At 43.0% G+C, this 23,310-nt stretch overlaps 1 protein-coding gene across 4 annotated transcripts in view; it reads right to left on the minus strand.

The window, feature by feature from the left end:
- FAF1 (Fas associated factor 1) overlaps window positions 1-23,310 on the minus strand; it is a 189,686-nt gene that overhangs the window by 162,986 nt on the left and 3,390 nt on the right. For all 4 annotated transcript variants that reach the window (XM_068163852.1, XM_068163851.1, XM_068163850.1 and 1 more), the window contains 2 exons: window positions 21,997-23,233; window positions 1,968-2,036 (listed from right to left, as the gene is read on the minus strand). In XM_068163852.1, the coding sequence (XP_068019953.1) occupies window positions 1,968-2,036; window positions 21,997-22,041 (114 nt within the window). In that variant the 5' untranslated portion in view covers window positions 22,042-23,233. The remainder of the gene's footprint in view (window positions 1-1,967; window positions 2,037-21,996; window positions 23,234-23,310) is intronic.

A 23,310-nucleotide genomic window follows, 5' to 3' on the forward strand; every position in this document is an offset into this window, starting at 1 on the left:
TGGCCTTGTTTAAAGGTAAGACTAAATGTCCAAACCAGTAATACTCACTGAAGTAACAGGGCAAACACTGGTGACATTTTAACCCTTCATATTAAAATCTACTAGCAGGACCAGAAAACACAAAGTGTGGAGAAAGTAAGCAGCAGAAACATTGCATCAGTGCAAACAAAGAAATCCTCAAAGAAACTTGAACCAAAACACAGTGCTTGCACCATGGCACTAGAAACTTGTTTTGTGAGCTCTAACCTCCCTTCTGTCTGTGCATTCTGATGTACTTCTCCTGTTCAGCCTAGGTCAGTAAGTGTTTCACTGTTTCTGTTTTGGAATCCTTCTGCTTTCCAGCTCACCAGGACTACTTGTTCTTGGTTATTTTGGCTGAAGTCCCAGAGAAATAACAACGCCCTTGAGTTGAGGCTCCTAGAGCTCAAGAACAACAGGTGCTCAAGCGAATCTTCAATCTGGGTCCTTAGCACAGCCTCCAAGAGTGCACAACTGTTTTCCCAAAACAGGAAAATTTAACTGGGACAGAAATATTCTGAATGAAGAGCAATAAATCAATGTGTCTAGACAAGAATTTCCTTACTTTTGAGGGGGTTTTCCTTAATGTTGCAGAAGTGCCCCTGAGCTTAGGTTAATCACATCCTAACGGGACTTGCTTAGCTTTCTACTTCACATTACCCTGGGTGCCTCACAGCAGCTTTCTGATCAAACAAAGAGCTCTGATGTTACTTACAAAATCATGGAAGTAAATGAATCCACATTTAGAAATAACAAACCCCCTGGAACTACCCTGAATAGCTGCATGACTATATTTTACTGCTGCTACAGGTCATGTTTCTCAAAAATTTGAACTTGAAATAAGCCTTCAAATAAGACAAACAAATCAAAGTAAAATCAGAGAAGACATGGATGATGTTCCTCCTATTCACCTAAGAGGCTGGTGTTTCATTTGGAAAAGAAAAGAAAAAAAGAAAAGCTATAGAAGGGGGGTAAGAGATCAAAGAGATTACAGTTTAAAGGAAGATTACTCAGTTTTTAATTAAGTTTGTTCTATTTTACACTTCTAAATCTTAAGAAAATGGATTAATAGTTTCTTTATTTACCCTGCTAAGCCCATGGGTAGTCTTAAAATATTTAAGACTGCTTTTGTTTGTTTTATTGGTTTCTTCCTATTTGTCTGCATATTGAACCTGGTTACAAACTAGGAGATAGGGTTTCTTAGGGACAAGTTTGTTTAGGGTTTTTTGTTTGTGTTTAACTGTGTCTGAAAAACATCCAAGCTAAATAAGGTATGGTCTTAACCTCTGACTCAATTCTGCATAACAACTAGCAGTAGAAGAGCAACCCTGGAATGGGTTGTCCAGGGAAGTGGTCGAGGCCCCGTCCCCGGAGGTGTTTAAGCCCAGGCTGGATGAGGCTCTGGCCAGCCTGATCTAGTGTGGGGTGTCCCTGCCCATGGCAGGGGGGTTGGAGCTACATGATCCTTGTGGTCCCTTCCAACCCTGAATGATACTATGATACTATGATTTTTAAACTAGAAGTATATGAAAGATTGAGTAAGTTGGTTTCCATTCCATTTCTCTCACAGGCACCTAAATCCTCAAAAATCTTGCATGCATACAGAAGGTGTAGTCTAAAATTGCTATCCTTAGTAGTACTACTCACAAAATTATGCACAGAATAAACCAAAAAAGAAAACTAAGCACAAATGAAACAAAGGAAAGAAACAAACCAGAAAGGCATGACAACAATCAGAGCATACCAGGGTACATACAACTCAATATTCTGTTAATGTGGCAGTGAGGCTTTTAACAGACCAGAAAGAGGCTGCAGCTGCATCTAATCTGCTTGCCTCAGCCATAAAAGACACAATCAGATTTGAAATAAAGATAACAGCTGTCTCAACAAGGTAGCACATCACTGTTACACTAAGTTAATCTATGAAGTTATTTCCTTAGAATACTTACCACTAAATCCCAGTTATTTTGTTCAAGCAACGTTATAGCTTCATCAATATTTTCAATACCGGTACAGGCCTAAAAAGAGAAAGAAGCAGTAAACGGAATTAAAAGCATTAATCAAAATCAGAGTATTAATATTGATGATGTAATCAATTTCACTCAAGCTACAGGAAAGGTATTAGTGTGTAATTTCTGCTAGAAAAAGGTAATCCAGAAATCAGGTTTCAAATTTGAACCATCAATCACTTGAATAGAACTCTTTGTTCCACCAGAGAATTCCTGCATCACCTTGAGCAAGCCACCTAGGGAAGCAAGACAAAGTAGTTATTTGTAAAATTAAGACAACAGTGCTATCCAAGAAGGTGTTTTGAGAATCCTACATTCAAACCTATCAAATACTCATACTACCTCAAAAGGGAGCACAGAATGTTAAGGGTTGGAAAGGACTTCCAGAGGTCAAGTCCAACCCCCCTGCCAGAGTCAGATCACCTAGGGCAGGCCACACAGGAACGCATCCAGGCCGGTTTTGAAAGTCTCCTGACTTAGTACTTAAATTAAGTTTGGAGACAGATGAAATATTTTGTCTAAAGCCAGAAACCCTACAGCTTCCATCATCATCATCCTATATTCCTGTTCCCCCTGGTCATTACCCAGTGCAGCGTAATAGGAAAAGACCGTGGCAAGAATAAATTTTTCATCATTTAATTGCCAGCTGTATGTATCATAGTATCAGTCAGGGTTGGAAGGGACCACAAGGATCAGCTAGTTCCAAACCCCCTGCCATGGGCAGGGACACCCCACACTACATCAGGCTGGCCAGAGCCTCATCCAGCCTGGCCTTAAACACCTCCAGGGACGGGGCCTCAACCACCTCTCTGGACAACCCATTCCAGGGCTTCGCCACTCTCATGGTGAAGAACCTCCTCCTCACATCCAGCCTGAATTTCCCCACCTCCAGCTTCATTCCATTCCCCCTAGTCCTATCACTACCTGAGATCCTGAGAAGTCCTTCCCCAGCCTTCCTGTAGGCCCCCTTCAGATACTGGAAGGCCACAATTAGGTCACCTCAGAGCCTTCTCTTCTGCAGACTGAACAGCCCCAACTCCTTCAGTAGCAATGAGCATCCCTTGTGAAACTACTTTAAGTGAAGACAACATAATGAAACATGTACAATGTTTTCCTTTCAGAAAAAACATCCCTGTGTGCTGCCCTAGTCCTACAGGCTCCACGGAACGGCAGTGCACATTGAGCTTAACTCCCAAGCACAAAGCAGCATCTGCACTCAGCTAAAACCTCCATGCACCATCCTGCATTTTTTTTTTTTGATACCTATACAAGTATTATAACTATTCAATTTCAGCAGGCAGAGCGTTTCTATTCATCCTGCCATGTTTTTACTGACATTCACATTGAAAGCTATCAGATGTATTTCACCAAAGGGGAAAAATGGAAACATTTCTTTCTGGAATTTATCTTTCATCCCAACCAAAGCTAGGCTCTGTATTCAAGCACACAAGAGGAGTTCAGACTTTTACAAGATCTGAAACACAATCATATTCCTCCTGCTCTACCACATAGAATAACCTATTCTACCACAGAATCAACAATCTATGAGGACAGACTGAAGTAGTTGGGGCTGTTCAGTCTGCAGAAGAGAAGGCTCCGAGGTGACCTAATTGTGGCCTTCCAGTATCTGAAGGGGGCCTACAGGAAGGCTGGGGAAGGACTTCTCAGGATCTCAGGTAGTGATAGGACTAGGGGGAATGGAATGAAGCTGGAGGTGGGGAGATTCAGGCTGGATGTGAGGAGGAGGTTCTTCACCATGAGAGTGGTGAAACCCTGGAATGGGCTGTCCAGGGAGGTGGTCAGGGCCCTGTCCCTGGAGGTGTTTAAGCCCAGGCTGGACAAGGCTCTGGCCAGCCTGATCTAGTGTGGGGTGTCCCTGCCCATGGCAGGGGGGTTGGAACTAGCTGATCCTTGTGGTCCCTTCCAACCCTGACTGATACTATGAACCAGGTTGGAAAAGACCTCCGAGATCATCAATAGTTATATAAAGATATGTTTATGTAAGGTTTATATAAAATACAGTTTAAAGATCCAACCTTTTAAGAGTAATAATACAGAGTTAGAGAGCAGCAGCAAACAGATCAGTTTTCCTGATTCCAGAGACACATAAGCCTGTTTTTCCTTTGTGTGATAACAAAACAAAATTAGGCCAGGCATAAAACCAGACCCTTTGTGTCTCCAAAGCCATAAAACGCCACCAGGTCACACAGTTTCCATGCTCTGACTTTTCTCCCAATTTACAATGACCAAGAGAAGAAAAGTAGAACAGAAATTGCAGAGAAATCCACAGCCAGTTCTCTCTTCCCAAATTCAATGCTGAGAATTTCCACACTTAGGAAGCGTTACATGCTGCATGTCTACACAAAATGGGCCAGTCTGGAGGACCATGAGGACCACAAGAAGCCATTTCAGAGATTACTTTTTTTGCCTGCAGAGGGGAGATAGTGGGTTCTATTGATCCACGATGCTCTCATGGCCAGATTGATTCTCTCTGGAACATGAGAAAATGTCTTCCACTGCTCACAGCACGAGCACTGTGTTAATACTGAATCACACACTTGCACAAGAGCGCTAAAACTGTTGAAGAGCAGAGTTTTCCTCCTCCAAAAGCACCATTTGCCCTTCCCTTCCATTCTTTCTTGCAGTTACTTCTGAGGTTAAAAATTATGATGATGCCTTAACACACTTCCAAGCAAATGCAAAGGTTATATCCACTCACATCAGGTAAGCTTGAGGAGTACAGGACTTGAGCTTATCATTTCTGAAATCACAGGAGGGTTCATACTTCCATGAACTTGCCACTGAAATTGATGTCAACAGCTCTGCTGCAAAGCACTCCTATTTTGAGAAAAGCTTTTACAGAAATGACAGTCTAAGACTCTGCTTACAGAGAAGTGAAACACACTTAAAAATCTGGTCACTGCATAAGTAAGGAGTTGCTATTTCTCATTTACCAGCCCTGCAAACTCTGTGCGACCTTTCTAAGGATTAAATTGGTTTCCAACCTACAATAAGAATCTGACCAACAATGTATTATTTTCAACCCTGGGCTGTGCAAAGTTGAGAAGGTACCTAGAATTCAGGGTTCAAACACCAACTTCAGTTGCCCTCCCCCCCCTATTACCCCTTGCAGCTTTCCATATGGACACTCTTAGCCCATACTAACCACAAATCAATTCGGCTTACTTTGGCATACTTTTGAGACAAACCAAACAAAATTAGCTCACCCTTCTGCCAGAGCAGACTGAAAGGAGTTACCTCATCACAGCAGAGGCAGAGTAATTAAGCAACTAATTCACTTGTACGTCTGCATCCTCCCTAAATCATCTTGTTGATGATTTACAATCCAAAATAGGACCTTGCTTTTGCTCACTTAGCAATACTGAGTCACTGGGTAATGAGAATGGATAGGTGTAAACACTGACTTTGAAATACTAAATAAATGAAAATCTCACTCCCCAGAATTCTTAATACCCAAGGAAAGCAGAATAGAATAAACCTTTATTTAGAATAAACCAAACCAGGTTGGAAGAGACCTTCAAGATCATCGCGTCCAACCCATCAACCAATCCAACCCACCCAAACAGCTAACCCATGGCACCAAGCACCCCATCAAGTCTCCTCCTGAACACCTTCAATGATGGCGACTCCACCACCTCCCAGGCAGCCCATTCCAATGGGCAATCACTCTCTCTGTATAGAACTTCTTCCTAACATCCAACCTGAACCTCCCTTGGCGCAGCCTGAGACTGTGTCCTCTTGTTCTGGTACTGGCTGCCTAGGAGAAGAGACCATCATCTGCCTGACTACAACCTCCCTTCAGGTAGTTGTAGAGAGTGATAAGGTCACTCCTGAGTCTCCTCTTCTCTAGGCTAAGCAATCCCAGCTCCCTCAGTCTTTCCTCATAGGGCTTGTGTTCTAAACCCCTCACCAACTTTGTTGCCCTTCTCTGGACTCATTCCAGCAAGTCAACCTCCGTCCTAAACTGAGGGGCCCAGAACTGGACACAGTACAGCAGTTTTGTTCAATATTCTCAGACCATTTTTATAGCCACTTTTAACATTTGACTTAGAGGAGTTCTAAAACTACAATTTCACTTTTCAAATTGACTGGTTTTGCTAGAAAATAAACACTCCTGAATGACAACAATGAATGAATGAGTGCTACTTATCAACCTAACCACAAAACAGACATTTCAAGCTCTCCCTCAACATCCTGTTAATGTCAACAGTTCCAGCAAGCTAAATAAAATTCTTCAGAATATTTCAGTATTCAGACACCACCACATATAAATCCCTGCCCCAAGTCACAATTCAACAGTAACACCAAAACATAAACTCACTAAAAATTTAAGTTTGTTTGCTTTTAACTGCATCATGTTATGCCAGAAAAATTAATGACAATCATCTGGTTCACATGTCTTTTATTTTCCCTATGAAATTAAGCACACAAGACAGGTAAGCCCTCACTGGCAAGCATGACATGACTGGCAAGGTGACCTAATTGTGGCCTTCCAGTATCTGAAGGGGGCCTATAAGAAGGCTGGGGAGGGACTTCTCAGGATCTCAGGTAGTGATAGGACTAGGGGGCATGGAACGAAGCTGGAGGTGGGGAGATTCAGACTGGAGGTGAGGAGGAAGTTCTTCCCCATGAGAGTGGTGAAGCCCTGGAATGGGTTGTCCAGGGAGGTGGTTGAGGCCCTGTCCCTGGAGGTGTTTAAGCCCAGGCTGGATGAGGCTCTGGTCAGCCTGATGTAGTGTGGGGTGTCCCTGCCCATGGCAGGGGGGTTGTAGACAGGCAGAGTTTGGTCTCTTCTCCCAGACAAGCAGTACCAGAACAAGAGGACACAGTCTCAGGCTGCACCAGGGGAGGTTTAGGCTGGAGGTTAGAAGGAAGTTTCACACAGGGAGAGTGATTGCCCATTGGAATGGGCTGCCTGAGGAGGTGGTGGAGTCACCATCACTGGAGGTGTTCAGGAGGAGACTTGATGGGGTGCTTGGTGCCACGGGTTAGTTGATTAGGTTGTGTTGGATGGTAGGTTGGACACAATGATCTTGAAGGTCTCTTCCAACCTGGTCTATTCTATTATATTCTTGTGGTCCCTTCCAACCCTGACTGACACTATGATACTATGACATGATATCAAGGATTCTGTAGCAGCAGATTAGTCCCAGAACAACCTGACCTGCTTCTGCCTTTGTTTTCTGTAGGGAAACACAGAGACAAAACCAGCAGGTTCTGTGAGCAACAACATAAACCCATGAGGAACCAGACTTCGTTAGTCTCTCTTCCCTAATTGCAAGGGATGACTTAAGCTTTTCCTATGGCTGGAATATTTTAAAGAGCTTCTTTTGATGGACTTCTTTTTCCATGTTAACTGGCTGTATTTTCATTAAATCTGGAACAATTTAATTGCTATGAGTTCAGAGGCACCATGAGGCCATTTGCCTTGCTTACTTAGGTGGACACACTAAAAGTCACAGGGATTACTTACAATACAGAAAGACTTATTGCTTGTTTTGATCTCTTTCACTCTAACCAAGCAAGAAGCAAACAAACAAACAAAATGAGTGGAAAAAAAATGTTAAATTTCTGTAGAAAGGAAAAAAAACCACAAACTTTAAATACATCAAACCAGATGATCTCCAAAGCCACAAAAACACACCTCTATTACTAAGCAAGGAAAGTGATTCCAGTTGAGAAGAAATGTCATTTTTGTGGTGGGTTTTTCTTTTTGCATTCACAAATATTACTTTTATTTTCATGGGAGAATTAAGAGCATTAAATATTTTAGATTAAAAATTCCTCTCAGAATACTCCTCACTCTTAATTCAGTCAACAACCAGTGCATCCTCTGAGTCATCACACTGAAAGAAACAAACCACAGCACAGCAAAGGTAAAACCTTCAAGGCTCACTGATTTGCAAACCTTTACACATCAGAAAGAGATAACAAGATAGTTTTTTTTGAAGGACAAAGGGGAAGAAAAGGTGGAACAAGTTCACAGAATGGAGGGATCAGAAGGCATCTCTGGAGATTACCTAGTCCACCCCCTGCTTTTACTTCCTCCTTCTCCTCCTCTCTGCATTTTTCCCCTTCACAGCAGCTCCAGTGACTGTACAGTCTTCTTTTTTCTTTTCAGACCACACAAGAGGAAAATGAATGTGAAGATGGAAAAACTATTGCTTTGCACTGAAAGCATAAAATAAGATTCTGAAGATACACTTCTTGAATGTTAAAACAACTTTCTCAGCACCCTGCTTTTCCAGACCAGGTAGGTGCTTCCACCAGGCAGATTTAAATCTGTACATAATAAGATTTCAGAGGGCTACTCTGAAAGTTTTTCAGGTAGCTTCACAGATGTAACCATCACTTTGGTGATGGAGATCTTACCTTTGCAGAGATTCACAGCTAACCATTAGGGGTCCTATTTAACTGGCACTGTAACCTTAAGCACTGTTACATAAAAGCAGCAAAGTAGCCACCAAAGAAGCAATTCAGTAGGAGAAAATTCAGGGGACAGACACACTTCACAGCCTTTAAGGCAGATCTAGGATGTGCGTCCAAAAAGCTGTAATGCAGGATGACAGACTTGCTCTTCTAAATCCCTTGCAGGGTGGTCTGACCCCAGCAGCCCCAACAGCTGGATCTGGGTTTTGAGACCTTCTGTGACCTGCCCCCCCCCCCCCCAACCTCAAGAGCACAGACTTCAGCCTACCTCCACATCACAGGAAAGCAGCTGACTTCCCCATCTGGCAGCAGCTGCTGCTGAAAATGCTCCTCTGACACCTGCTGCAGAGATCCAGGCAGTTGTTTCACAGCAAAGCTGGAAGGGACAACTGCTGCTCCTAACAGAGAGCTGGGCTGTTACTTCTGCAAAAGCCAGGAAAGCAACAAACAGCTGTTGCTGACTCAAACACAGAGTCAGGCTACTATTGCCCCGACAGACAGTGGGTGGCAGTTGTTGCACAGAAGCTGGGAGCAAATGGTCTTTGGCAGCAAGGCAGAATTTATCTCACCTGTGGCACCATTCCCCTTCTCACCAAGGCAAAATGCAGCAGTCAAAAGGATCCAGAAGACCACATTCAGCCTAACAGCCAGTAGCTGGATACGGAAGACTGGGAAGCCTGCCCCTCTCAACTTCTTTGCTGAACAATTCCCCATTTCCTCTGACTACCAACAGCAGCTATATTTTCTCCAAACGAGGACCAGCTCTAAGCTAACCCAAACTAGGTTTCAGCCTAGAACATTCTGCACAACAGGTTCAGGCCCATTAAAATCAGGCAAACAGATGGCTGTGAATTATACTCTCTCCTGTAAAACTCAGATGGGGGAAAAAAAATAAATACTAAGAAATCTCCCTTTGTGCCCAAGTAATCTCCACATGCACACCGCTGTTAAGATACTCAGCTGCAGCCTCCGGCAGTAATTCAGAACAGATGCAAATACAGGTACCATGCTCAGTCCACATAATAAAGAGAGTAAAATTGGAGCCAGCCACAGCTCCAAGTACCCAGAACAGCAACATATTTAGACAACTGATCTCCAGGGTAAAGTCATACCAGTTGTCAGCTACAGACTTCTTCCTTCATGCCAATATCTCATCCATCTGTCTCAAAATAAGACTAAGCTACTGTGATTCAATCTGATGCCTAGTCCTCAGACACTGAAACAGCTGATACAGACTCTCCTGTGCTGGATCAAAAATGGAAAAGAGCTTTCTGTCACCAGCATTTTTTTTTGCAACTGTAGCTCAGTTCATCTTTTTAATATTTATACAAAAAAATGCCCACAGAAACAGCTACACAAAGGTGTGAAGAAATTCAACAGGTGAGATCACCTAGGAAAAAATAAAATCTTTCACCTTTCTGGGATCTCCTGCAAACACCAGGGAGCCAGGAGGTTGTCCAGGGAGGTGGTTGGGGAGCCGTCCCTGGAGGTGTTTAAGAGCAGGCTGGACAAGGCTCTGGCCAGCCTGATGTAGTGCGGGGTGTCCCTGCCCATGGCAGGGGGGTTAGAACTAGCTGATCCTTGTGGTCCCTTCCAACCCTGACTGATACTATGATACATCTCCATCCACTGCAACTGCACAGACAGCACCCTAGGAAATGCTCATTTTTGAAGCACTCAATAAATGTTTATTACTAGATGCAGCAATGCAACCAGGGCTAACTCTGTTCCATAAAGGTACATGATGCCATCTTGAAGAGAAATCAAAAGATACTGTCAAAGCATAAATACTGTTAAAGTCAATTCACTACCCTTTCAGTAACTTGCTCTTCAAAAGGTAAGAGATGAGGAGCATGGAAAATTCTTTTTGGGTACAGGCTGCTAGCCTGTCCAGAAGGATGGCTGAATTCTGCAGGTCAGCAGTTTGAAAACTTAATATACACAAAAAGTTCTTAGCAGTACATGAGCTACATCAAAGGGTATTACTCATCTCCTTGCATGCTTCCCCTGCAATATAACCAAAATTAAGTTTACTGGCTTTTTCACCTCTTCAGTCACAACCAGACAGATCAGTTCACAGATACACTCCAGCTTCCTCTCAGGTTTTGCATATCTCCAAAGAGAGTCTAGAGTCTCCCTGGGCAGCTTGTTCCAGTGCTTCAGCAGCTTCCCTGGGAAATTTTGCTTGCCTTTAATTATAATTTCCCTTGCTGCAACGCATATCCATTGTCTCCCGTCCTTGGACTGTGCAATTCCAAGAGAAATTTGATTCTATATAGTCTGCTATCACTCACTGTATAGCTGAGACAGCAACTAGACCTGCTCTCAACCTTCCCTTCTAGGCTACACAAACCTAGCTCCTTTAGAATAGACCAGACCAGACCAGGCTGGAAGACACCTTCAAGATCATTGTGTCCAACCTATTATCCAACACCACCTAATCAACTAAACCATGCAACCAAGCACCCCATCAAGTCTCCTCCTAAACACCTCCAATGATGGTGACTCCAGCACTTCCCTGGGCAACCCATTCCAATGGCCAGTCACTCACTCTGTGTAGAATTTCTTCCTAACCTCCAGCCTAAACGTCCCCTGGTGCAGCTTGAGACTGTGTCCTCTTGTTCTGGTGCTGGTTGCCTGGGAGAAGAGACCAACCTCCACCTGTCACCTTTCACACAAAATGCTCCAGCCTCTTCCTCTACTAAGCAGCCCTGCATTGGACTTGCTCCATTTTGTCAATGGAGGTGACTGATACTGGACACAGTACTCCTGACAGTAATGGTCTCACAGGTACTGCATAGAGAAGTTTCCTGGCATACTGCTGTCATTATGTAGATACTACTTCTACTAGAAGAATCTGTGATTCTCTTCCTAAGAATTCCTAATAAAAATCAGGTTTCTGGATGAAGGATTATTAAAGAACCCAACCCCTAGTTTGTCATTTCTTGCTTCCCTTTCCCATCCCTTATGAGGAGAATGGTGCAGTTATCAAAGATAAAAGTTTACAGTCTATAAAGCATCCAAGGGCAGCTCTGAATTGTATCTGCTAGAAGGCTACTCAAACCCAGAAAGCTTTAGGACACTAGTTCACCTATAACATATTAGTAAGAGAGAAAATTGTATTGACAATTGACACAGACACTGTGGCAATGGCAATTACTCCAAAGCAACTGGAACAGAGCATAGCACTTGTGCCCTAAAACCAGGTAAAGTTAAGCCAATGTGCTCAGCCAAGCATGTAAAGACTTTCATACTACAATACCAGATTTGGGATCCATGCAGAACTCCCCTCTGGACTATCAGATTCAATACATTCAGACACAACTGAGAGTTTTTGGTACCTTTTGGCTCTTTTCCCCCCCAGAGTCCTACCTGTCTCGGGACCACCTCCACAGCCTGCAACGCCAGCTATATAGATGTATGTGCCTCTGTGATATCTCCTAGCATTCTAACTTTGCTGATGTAATGAGACTTCTTATTATGAGTCACCTGTGGTTATTAAATTAACTTTTACTTCTTCCTGTTTCAGACAAACACTTTAAAAAAAGCAAACCCAAACATCCAGGCACATCACCTGGGACACGAACCAAGAAGTCACCCACTGCAGGCATCTAAATGAAAAGGGAAGAATGCTTCTTGCTTTTTACACAACTCAGGAGACCACCTGGTAAAAATCAGGCAGATTCACCAGCTGTTTGCTTGGGAAACAACTAATCCACTTACCAGTATCAGAGATTAAGAAAGTGTTCAGGTAAACATGCCAGGCTAAAGTTCTGCCCAACTGTTCAACTCCCACGCCCAACTACACAAAAAGCTTCCACCTTCTACTATTCAAGCACCTTCAGCAAAAAGATGAAGGAAGCATTAGTCACTTGATGTCATATGAATGGAGGGTAAAAAAAACATCTATTTCTGAAGGTCACAGAAGACATTTCTACCTATGACCTATCAAGCAGGCAAGAGTGAACTTTGTCCATGCTCTGACAGGACTGCAAGCCTTCTGAACTAAGCAGAGTACAAAGTCTAAACTGGTAGCATGAAGCTCTAACCACTTCCTAGCAGAACTAGCTAACTTTGCACCACACTAACCACTTTCAAATGGTTTCCAGCAGACTTTGCACACTCTCAAGACTCTTGAGCAAGTTCTGCTTCCAGAATACCATGAAGGCACATCCCTAGGAAGCCCATGAGCTGAGCCAAGACATGAACTCTAGCTTCCCAAACCCCATGCTAACACTCTAGCATTTAAGCCACATGCACTACATACAAAGGGCAGTGGTCAAAATGAATTAAAACCCAAACCAAAACACAAGTCAGTACCCATTAATTAGTACTCCACACTACTAAACCCATTTGTCTTTCCTGAGGACTGAAGACAGCCTTTACCCAACAACCACAAAAAGTTTTAATTAGGATAATCCAATTTTTTTGTGTGTTTGTTCAATACTTTAATAAAACTATCTCAGTGAAAGCAAAACCTCCAATATTTCCCAAATCACAGATATTTTGCTCTTACAGTATCTTATACATTATCACATGAGAAGAAAAATTGGTGGAAAAAGAACCACAGGCATCAGAAAACCACTTGCTTACTGGGCATCTGCAGTCATCTCCTTTCTCTGCATTGACTCAAAAGCAGCAGCACCTTAAAAACAACTAAAGAATAAATAGAAGCCCCCCAAAAAGGAAGACTATTAATCCACACAAAAAAATATTTACTCAACATTTGTTTTGTTTGGGGTTTTTTTGGTAAAGAACAGGACTACAAGGAACAGAAATATTCCTCAAAACCTGGAAATGGTATCCAAAAGAGTGCATCAGAACAACAGAAATCTCAAATCCCAGCCAAACACAGGCCATACCATAAAGCAGGCCAACAAGGACTGCAGAAGAAAAACCACATTTCTCTAAAGACATACAAAATTATATAAGCTTCTAAAGGCATTAAGACAAGGAATGATTGTCAGGCTGCCAGTAGGTCTGTAAGACCAAAGGAAGAAGGTACTAAAGAGGTATTCAAGGAAGGTAAGGGCATATCAAAAAAGCTAAATTAATTCTATGTGCCCATACTCACTACAAAGGAACCTAGGGACCATCCCACAAGAAAGTTGCTCTTTACAGAGAACTCTCTCATCCTAAAATGTCAGTAGAGACACAGAACAAACCTCCAGGACCAGATGATAGTCCCCAAAATGTTAAATGGATTTTAAATACTAATGGTTCATGGCAGACTGCACTTTAATCCTCTTTGATTTAACTTTTACTTCATCTCACATTCCCATAGTGCAGATTGATTCACTATGGTGAATTTTACTGGAGTGCAAACCAGAAGGGGTTAAGATTTCTACAGTTCAGACAAATTTGACTTCTATACCGTAACAAACAGCAGAAATTCCCATATAGACTAGAATTAGTATGTGATCACAGAATGTCAGGGGATGGAAGGGACCTCTCGTAGTTCCTTGTTCCTCATCCAGTCCAACCCCCATGCCAAAGCAGGATCACCTAGATCAGGTCACACAGGAACACATCCAGGAAGGTTTTGAATGTCTCCAGTGAAGGAGACTCCACAACTTCTCTGGGCAGCCTGTTCCAGTGCTCTGTCACCTTCACAGTGAAAAAGTTTTCCCTTATGTTTACATGGAACCTCCTACGCTCCAACTTGCACCCACTGCCCCTTGTCCCGTCATCGGACATGACTGAGAAGGGCCTGAGTCCATCCTCCCAACACTCACCCCTCACATATTTATAAACATGAATGAGGTAATGTTACCTCATTAATGCTTGGAGAATGAGTCTACTGTTCTCCAAGCTGAAGAGACCCAGCTCCCTACACCTTTCCTCATAAAGAAGATGTTCCACTCCCTCAATCATCTTTGTGGCCCTGCGCTGGACTCTTTCAAGTGGTTCCCTGTGCTACTTGAACTGAGGGGCCCAGAACTGGACACAATATTCCAGATGTAGCCTCACCAGGACAGAGCAGAAGGGAAGGAGAATCTCTCTCCACCTACTGGCCACACCCCTTCTAATACACCCCAGGATGCCGCAAAGGAAAAACAAAGCACAGCTTCTACAGAGGAAATTCACACATCACACGGGTGTCTCTGAAGAACTCAGTCAGTTGAAGGACACAAGGCTAGCTCAAGCTAACACACTTTTATTTCCAAAGTCTTATAACAAACTCCATCACCAAGCTTTTAAAGTGCTGACTTCCAGAAACCAGGAGAAGGCAAGTCCATTCAAACTGTGTTTCTTTCAGCTCTTTCCTAAGGACCAGTCACTGCCGCAGACGAGGCATGAGGTCAGGTGAGTCTTCGATCTGAGCTGATATGGCACCTTTGATATTTGCTCACACAAACAACCTGACCTTTAAGAAAAAAAATAATAGAGGTGACTCAGTTTCAGAGTTCTGGTCTTCACAAATTGTATTTTACCTACCACAAGAAACAAAACCTATACAAAGTAATTCACGGGCTAACATACTCTGTTCTAGTTTCAAAACACCTCTTAAGAACTTCAGCTTTAATGAATTATCTTTTGAAAGCATAACTACTGCTGCAGAACAAAGACCTGCTCAACCAGTTAGACACAGAGGACCAGCAGATGACTACTTCAATAGGCCAAACAACATGTAATGCATACATTAGGGCTCTGGTTTCCTCCTTGAGCAGTTTGTTTTTACAATTGTACATTATGCAGTCAACTCTAAAAAATGAGCTTAATTAATAGGTACCAATTCGAGCCAGTAAGCAAGTCATTTCCTTTCATCCACATGGTGAGGGACGAGTAAAATGTTCAGTACTTCCCCAGGCTTTTTATTCTAGTTCGTACAGTAGTTAAAAGAAAGGATTCGCCTCATGGCTGCCTCACGGATGAACAAGCTTATCCACTGGCCAGAAAAACAGGAAGCCCTGTCAAAGACATGCCATGTAGTTCCTGCAGTAAGCTACTAACTCTTGCTTCTCGTAGGAAAATGCATGAAAACTAGGCTAGCCATGGTAACTGAACCATAAGAACTGCCCAAACAGAGGGGGAAATTCTACCTCATCAGATTTCCCAGCAGCATACAACATTCTCAAGCTGGGAGATTCTCTCAGCCCCTTAAGACCTGCAGCAACTCGCTTCAATCCTCATCTTCTCCTCTCCCCCACTTCCTTCCATACAAAACCAGGAACTTGGGTTAAGTGTTTACTGTATGTGACCCTTGCTTACCAAGAAACATCAGCCACATTTTGTTTTCCATGTGCCAAATACCTTTCACATCACCTTTCAGTGAAAGCTCATTCCTAACCTCTGGGAGTACAGATAGCTAATAAGTTCAGCATTATAATTAGTATTAGTTGTCATGGCATTTGAAAAAGGATCCTATAGCTACCACCTCTCAATCTGTTTCAGTGACCTACTAACCCAAATACCTATATGAATGGGCTGATGGAAATGGTGACATGATCACTGTGATGTGAATTCTTTTCAAGGTAATTGAATGAAAAGAACAGCACAAACCTCTTTCTAAAGATGAACTGGTGCTTCAGTGGTAAATTATTTAGGCTCTTGCAGCGGGGCTGTAATGCACAGAAATCATGGTATCCTTTCTTCTCTAGACATGTCACTATCTGTGCTTACATAGGAGGCCTTAGATGGCTTTTCCATGAACAGCTATCAGTGGAAATATCTAAGTTACCAGGCTTCTCAATGGGCATCATTCTTACTCCAGTTTCTTAGTTGTGACTCTGGAATATACTTCACTTCCAATTTAAAGGCCAGAAAGGTGACTAGTACATCCCAGCTTGTGATGAAGATGAGCTTTGGGATTACAGCCAAGTCTGGAAGTATCTAAAGAAACTGAACTGTTGATTCTTCAGAAATACACAGAAAACAAATTAATAGAAGCAACACTTTTGCTGTCAGACAACTACAATCAAAATAACCAAACTGAAGCACATTAAACAGGCAATATTCTTTCATGACACTTGACCCTAAGGCCATTTACAGCAAACAAACCTTATTTTGCTGCAAACCAAGAAGTCCAGCAACCAGGTCCAATGCTGTTACTGACTGTAATGTACAAAATTACTGCATGTGATAAAAAGCAACAAGTATTTCAAGGAATTCTAATCGAAATGGAAATTAAGAGGCTTCACAGGTAAGAACTTCAACATCTCAACTGTCCTAAAGCCTTCTTTTTCACACTGACAAGCAGCCCTATTAGCTATTTCAAATTTTATCTAAGGATATAGTAACTTACTTTCACACAAAAGGTCAGGTGAACCAGCACTCAGCATCCTGGCACCTGCCTACTGAAAATGCAGCAGAGTCCATTTCTGCTTAAAGATTTCCAATAAGTGGATGAAGAAACAAACTTGCCTGTTTCAAACCCTGATTTCTAATCTAGACTACTGGATTTCCTTCCAGCTACTGCAGAGCAAGCTACAGATGTCTCAAGTCCAGCTGGTGTGCTCTAGGACCACCCACTGCATCCTATTTACAAAGAGGCCACACAGAAGAAAAGTCTTGTTTGAGCAAAACTAAAAACTTAAGCTCAGACAGATCTGAATACATATAAACCCAGAAATTTAGGTGCACAGGGAGAGATGCTGGTAAAAATGTAGGCCTCCAAAGACTTTAAACATAAGCTGAAGGACACTTCCAAATATTTAAACTGTGATTGGAAGTCTCTCCAGCACTTGTCTTTTGTGGAGGATCTTGTTCCAAATGAACTGCCAAACACTTCAGAGAAAGCCTGCAAAGAAATCAAGAACAGGCTTTTCTGCTCTGATGCCTTAACAACAAAACACCACCTTGCCTTTCAGAAATCAGCATCAAGGGTATCTACTTTGCTATTTGTTCAAAACCCCTTAGAGGATTGTTTACCCTTACCAAAAAAATCAGTGTTTCAACCACCCAGCCTAAGTCACAGCCCAGGGTAAGAATTAAGGGTACTGACTCAAAATGATTCCTGAATCTGCCTGCATTTTTCACCCATCAAGTTTTCATACTAGCAATAACTTCCAAGTGACAGAAAACCTGGGCCACTACACCAACAAAGACAAGAAAGCCAAGCTCCCTTAGCAGCCCCAAAAAACTAACACCCATGTTTATTCTGCAGACAGACAGTGAAAACAATGTGCATAAAAGAGATAATCTTGCACAGGGCTGAAGCAGACAGATGTTTTCATAGCCACCAAAAAACAAACCTTGAAAAACATATCTTGCCAGTTATTTAACTGCCCTGTGTTAACTTCCAAGTTAAAAAGACTCTCCAGTTTCTTTAATTTTAGCCATTTTAGAAAGGAGTAGTTTGAATTATGTTGAAACCTTAAAAATGTATCAATGTCATGCTCAGTTTTCCAACTTAAAACATGATTACGTAGCACGCTTTCTCACCTTTCTGTCACTGATGGCAGTGAGCTTCTTCCTTGCCAAGTCACCCTTGCTCCTCCCACAAACCTCTGCTTTTATGAAACAGACTGACATGAAGGTGAAGTTTGAAGAAGTAAGTATTTATGTCACTATTACCCAGTTAAAAGGGGGGAAAAGATTACCAAAAAAAAAAACCCTCACATAACTTTGTTTTACAATAAACACAGACGGAAGGAAGGAGAAGGAAACTATGAGATACCTGTTGTTTTGATGAAAGCAAGGGGGCTTGAGTTTTGCCACTCCGCTCCAAAGTGGCAGATCAAATTTAGAGCTACTTATTTGGTCGATGAAAAAATGTGAATTCTATGAAAAATTCCCTTCTGAAGCTCCACGTGCTAGAGATTCTTGTAATGTATGGACACCAGGGAGGTGGCACCTCCCACAATATTCCAATCCTTAGGCCCACTGTGTTTTGAACTGCTGTGAGGACAGTCACATAGCATGAGCAAAGTGGTCCTAAGGGTGCACATGACTTACAATGACAAAAATATAGTCTTGCTAATTTTAGTTCCCACCCTGAGTGAAGCTGTAAAAACAAAGGTAAAGGCTTACAAAAACATCAACATCTGACACTTCTGCAAATACTCAGAGAGCAATTTTCATTCCTGAACAGTTTTAAGTCACTTTAACTAAGTCCAGTGCAACTAAATATGCAATTTAAAAAGAATATAACAAATCTATTCTCTTTGTACTGAAAACTGGACCACAAATTGCATAGATCACAAACATATTTGCATCTTGTGGGTACTTGGGCATCCCACTGCAGATGGAAGTCTATTTTGCAGTTAAACACACTACACAAAAGAAGAACAGAGATGTTAACAAAAAATGGTAGAAGTTATGATGTCCTTATTTCCCCCCAGCATGTGAGGTTTGTAGGAGCAACACTCTTTCACCAATTCACACACAGTTACTTTTTTTAAAGCCCTTATGCTGTGAACACAAGCTGCTGGTTATTTTCCTGTGGAGTTTTTCCTATATGCCAATGACACTTTGTGGAGAAATTCTGAATTGCACTTAGCAAAACAGCTAAAACCTGTTTTGTGCACTTAACTCCACTACTTCAGCTGCTTCCACTGAAAACAATCAGGCTACTCATGTATAAAGCTAAGCTTCTGGATAATCTTTCCTAAGTGAGGGCCTAAAATGGAAAAGTTAGACAGGTTGCTTACAGCCCACATGCATGAATAAGTACTTTGTACTCTCTGGGTTGCATACAGTAACCTCATTAAAAAAGGAGAGGAAAAGAAAATAATTATAAACCACACAGAACAGGCTTAAATTGTTTGGAGGCATCAAGCAAAAAATATTTTGGTGGATCACCTGCTCTGTTTTACTCTTTAGTTAAAATATTTCATAAAGCCATTCAATGCTTGTCTTTATATGTATGTATACATCTACATTTTCTATGCATACATACAAAATATTGTAAGTATTCCTCTTGAGTACTTCACAATGCAGAAGTAACCTGCTACAATATCCTGTTGTAGCTGACATCAGCAGCAGAATGGCTTTGAAAGATACAAAAACAGTCCACAAAAGCATCAAACATCAGCCTAATTGTGACCTCACCGAGATGTCTGTTATGGGAAGGGAAAATCCTTTCAGGCTTTAGAAGTCCAAAGACCACTGTTCTACCCCTCTTAAACATAACTTGGGAAAGGTGAAGATGAAATGGTAATGGAAGTTTCCCTCCCAGTTTAATTCAGCAAAGATGAGCTGAACAAAGCTACAAAGAGCTGCTTTTAAGCTTTGCAGTGTGCACAACATTCTTCACTAAGATACTTCACGCAAACAGAGACGATAGCAGCAGAACGCTAAGAAACATATTTGTTAATTAAAAGATCCAGAAAATATGTGAGGGAAAAAAATCCTATTTTGCACACAGTGGTTTGTTTTCCATTTTTAATTCCTAGTGAACGAGTTGTAAATTCCATCAAGTATTTAAAATACTCAAAATCCTTTACCATTTTGCAACAGGCTACAGATACAAGGCCTAATAATGACTGACATTGTCCTTTACTAATCTGAACTTTTAACAGCATGATAATTGACAATTCAGTGTTTCATAATCAGGTAGAAGCTTGATTAGTGTTATTAAAAAAAAAAGAGAGAGAGAGAGAGAAAGAAAAAAAGGGGGAAAAAAGGGGGAGGGGATGAAACACAAACCCAAAGTTATCTGCTGAAACAAACACAAGATGAAAAGGTTTGAGTTCTTTTTAAATAAGCACTGTTATATGACTAAAATACTTCCAGGTTGAGAAACATTATATCACTCATGATCTAAAACTGGTTTCTGTGACTCCATTACCCATCTGCAAGTTTGCAATAATACTTACTGATCTTCATGGTACCAAACACTGCAGCTGCTCTTACACCTTCATGAACTGGTTTCAAATCCCAAGCACAAGAACTACTGCAGAACTGCGTATCAGCATTAACACTAAAGACTTGGAAAGTGGACACAGATTGAAAACTCTGCTATAAAACTCTTGCATTCACCAGACACTAACTTAATCATTGTCTGGGATTCCTGAACATAAACCTACTTCATGTAATAATGTATGAGTCTGTCTCCAGACAGCCAACCAATGAAAGCCAAACTGGGGTCCCAGTTTCCTGGGACTCCAAAAAACACAGCGTACGGTTACTGGAAAAATTGCTTTATGAAACCCCAGCCGTAAAATTGAGACATCACTCCTTACATACACAAAAGTATCTCAAAGCACAACAAAATAAAGGCTCATTATAGAAACATTTGTTAAGCATTTTAATAAATACTTAATATAAAGGTGTAAGCCACTCAGACATAGAAAGGGAAAACCCCTTCCTGTTACCAACTGGGAACTCCACGTGTTACAACAGTGAGATATCAGATACGTCTTGCAAAAAAGGAATTACATAATGTACACTACAGCCACCCTACCTGTAATTCCAGAGAAACATTCTTGTTAAGCTCACACACACAGAGCAAACTAAGGGATTACTTTTTAACACTAAATTAAATAGTTTCACTGCTGACAGCTGAGAAACAGTCTTTTAAGAAGTGGAACATACAGACAGTGCTTTTGCAACTCAGTCCATGACTACCCAGCAGCCCATCCATGTAAGAATAACCACTGCAAATGAAGAAAGAGAAATTCTTTTTAAAGAAAAAAGGAAAGAAGGGGGGGGAAGGAAATCAGATAGAAAAGCAAATATTAAAAAGATATATTCCAGTATAATCTGATACCCTTCCAAGCTGCTTTTGACTCTCCCCACTATTTCAAATGCAGGTATCTTTCACTTGTCTATTCCCCTGTTTTTCGGTAAACAATATAAACCAAGCAGCATCAAGCAGCAATACACTGAACAGATTAACCAGGTGTCCACACACATCACTTTTATTTACATAAAGACTTTATTCTGGGAATATAATTCAGGGATTTGAAGTTAAATTAGAACTCTTTCACAGAGGAGGAGTGAAGGTTACAAACAACTTTTAAAAGCATGATCTTCCTTTCTACACAAACATGTTGTTGTTTGGAATGGGATGGGTAGAGTTTTACCATCATTACAACAGTCATAAACTGAGGCAACTGCGAAGCTAGTGTTGATGTTCTAAAGGAAACACCTCTGTTCAGCATTAATCTGTAGCACCAGTAAGTGACTCACTACAAACACGGTGACAAATCATGAGGAGTGATGAGTTTTGTATCCTCCCTGGCATTTGCCTCTTCCAAGTGAGCTGGCTCACAGCTGTCCCAGGGCCTGGGTGGTTGTAGAGAGTGGGAACAAGCAAAGTGGATGAAAAACCCTTTGTTGTTTTGGTATTTTTTTTAATTTAAAACCCGAAACTCTGTAAGTTAAAGCAGACATTTTGTTCAAGCACCTTGAGAGAAGAAAGCACATGTTCCCCATTTCTGACCAAAATAAAAACATAAAAAAAGAGAAAGAAGAAAAAAAAAAAAAAAAAGAAAGAGCGAGCGGAGGCTTTGGAGGGTGGGCTTCACACCCACCACCCTGGACCTTCCCACAAAGAACAAGCAGCACAGCAAAGAGGAGAAAGAGAAAATCAGCAAGAGGCCACGGCTGTGCGGCGGCGGCGGCTTGAATTTACCTGGAAATCAGCCAGTATCATTTCTCGGTCCATGTTGGACGCCATTGCAGCCAGCTGCGTCCCCGGCTCTACTCTGACCCGCGCACCTGGAACTGCTGCCGGCGAGGACGGGGCAGGGAGGGAGCTAGGAGCTCATCGAGGCGCCGGGTTCCTCTCGGGCTCCCGCGGTGCCCTCAGGCTGTCCCACCTGGCTGCTCCGTGGTGGTAGCAGGCGGAGGAGGGAAGAAGGGAGGAGAGAGGCGGGCAGAGAGCCGGGAGCGGGCCGGGGCCGGGCAGCGCTGCCTCAGCGGCTGGCCCGGGGAGGAGGAGGAGGAGGCAGCGCCGCTCCCTCCCTGCCTCCACAGCGCCTGTCGCACACTTTGCCTGTCATTGAGGTCGCAAAGAGGCGCTTTGCGGCCGCCACGTGACCACGCTCCTGTCAAGCGCTCGCGAAGCCGGAGGAGGGGGCGGTGCCGTGCGTTCCCGGCAGCCCGCCGTCACCGCGGCCCTCGATACCGACGCTGAGCCCGCGGCGCTGGAGAGAGGCCGCCCCGCGCTGAGCGGCTGAGGGAGCCCGCGGCCTGCGCCCAGGCCTTTCCTCAGAGGGTGAACCGCTTGAGCCCCCGGGAAGCAGCGGCTACAGCCCCGCCGTGCTTCGCCTCAAGGCCGGAGACGCGGCTGCTCCGAACGGGCAGGGCACCTCCTGCTCTCGGCTCGGCCGGGAGTAGTGGCGCCCCAGGGGCTGACCCCCCTAAACTCCGCCTTGTCACCAGCGGTTGCCTAGGCCTGGCGACTGCGCGGAGGAGGCCGGCTGAGCTTTGCCGCCAGCTGCGGCCTAATGGGGCGGCGGGGCCCAGTCTGCCGTGAGCCTGGATCGGGCCCGCCAGCCGGGAGTGGGAAAATAAGGGCTGCTGCAGCCGGCGGCCGGAGGGCGGCTCTGCCTCCCCGTGCGGGAGTGGGGCATCCATTCCTGGCCCCAGCAGAGGAGCGGGCAGGATCGCGGTGACATCTGTAAATATGATGACTCACTCCCCAGCGCGGTTTGCGTCTGCTCTGTCAACTTTCGTGCTTGCTGAGTGACCCCAACCTTCCCGAGGTGGGGAGGGCATGCTCTGATGGCGGGGGTTGGCTTCCATAAATACCATTTTTCCCTGTCTTCGTACTTCTCTCAAAAGCTGGAACAGCATTTTCCACAGGTTCCTGAGCCAACAGACCACGATCTGCACAGCGGCCCTCACTCAGGCTTAGTACTCCTGCACTGTAAGATGAAATATACCACAAATAAATGAGTTTGGTTGTTTGGATGGGGTTTTTTTAAGTAATGGAAATCTAACT

This window comes from Melanerpes formicivorus, unplaced genomic scaffold, assembly GCF_026170545.1.
Source record: "Melanerpes formicivorus ecotype bairdi unplaced genomic scaffold, bMelFor1.0.p_v2 SCAF_75, whole genome shotgun sequence".
In the NCBI taxonomy this organism is placed as follows: Eukaryota; Metazoa; Chordata; class Aves; order Piciformes; family Picidae; genus Melanerpes; species Melanerpes formicivorus.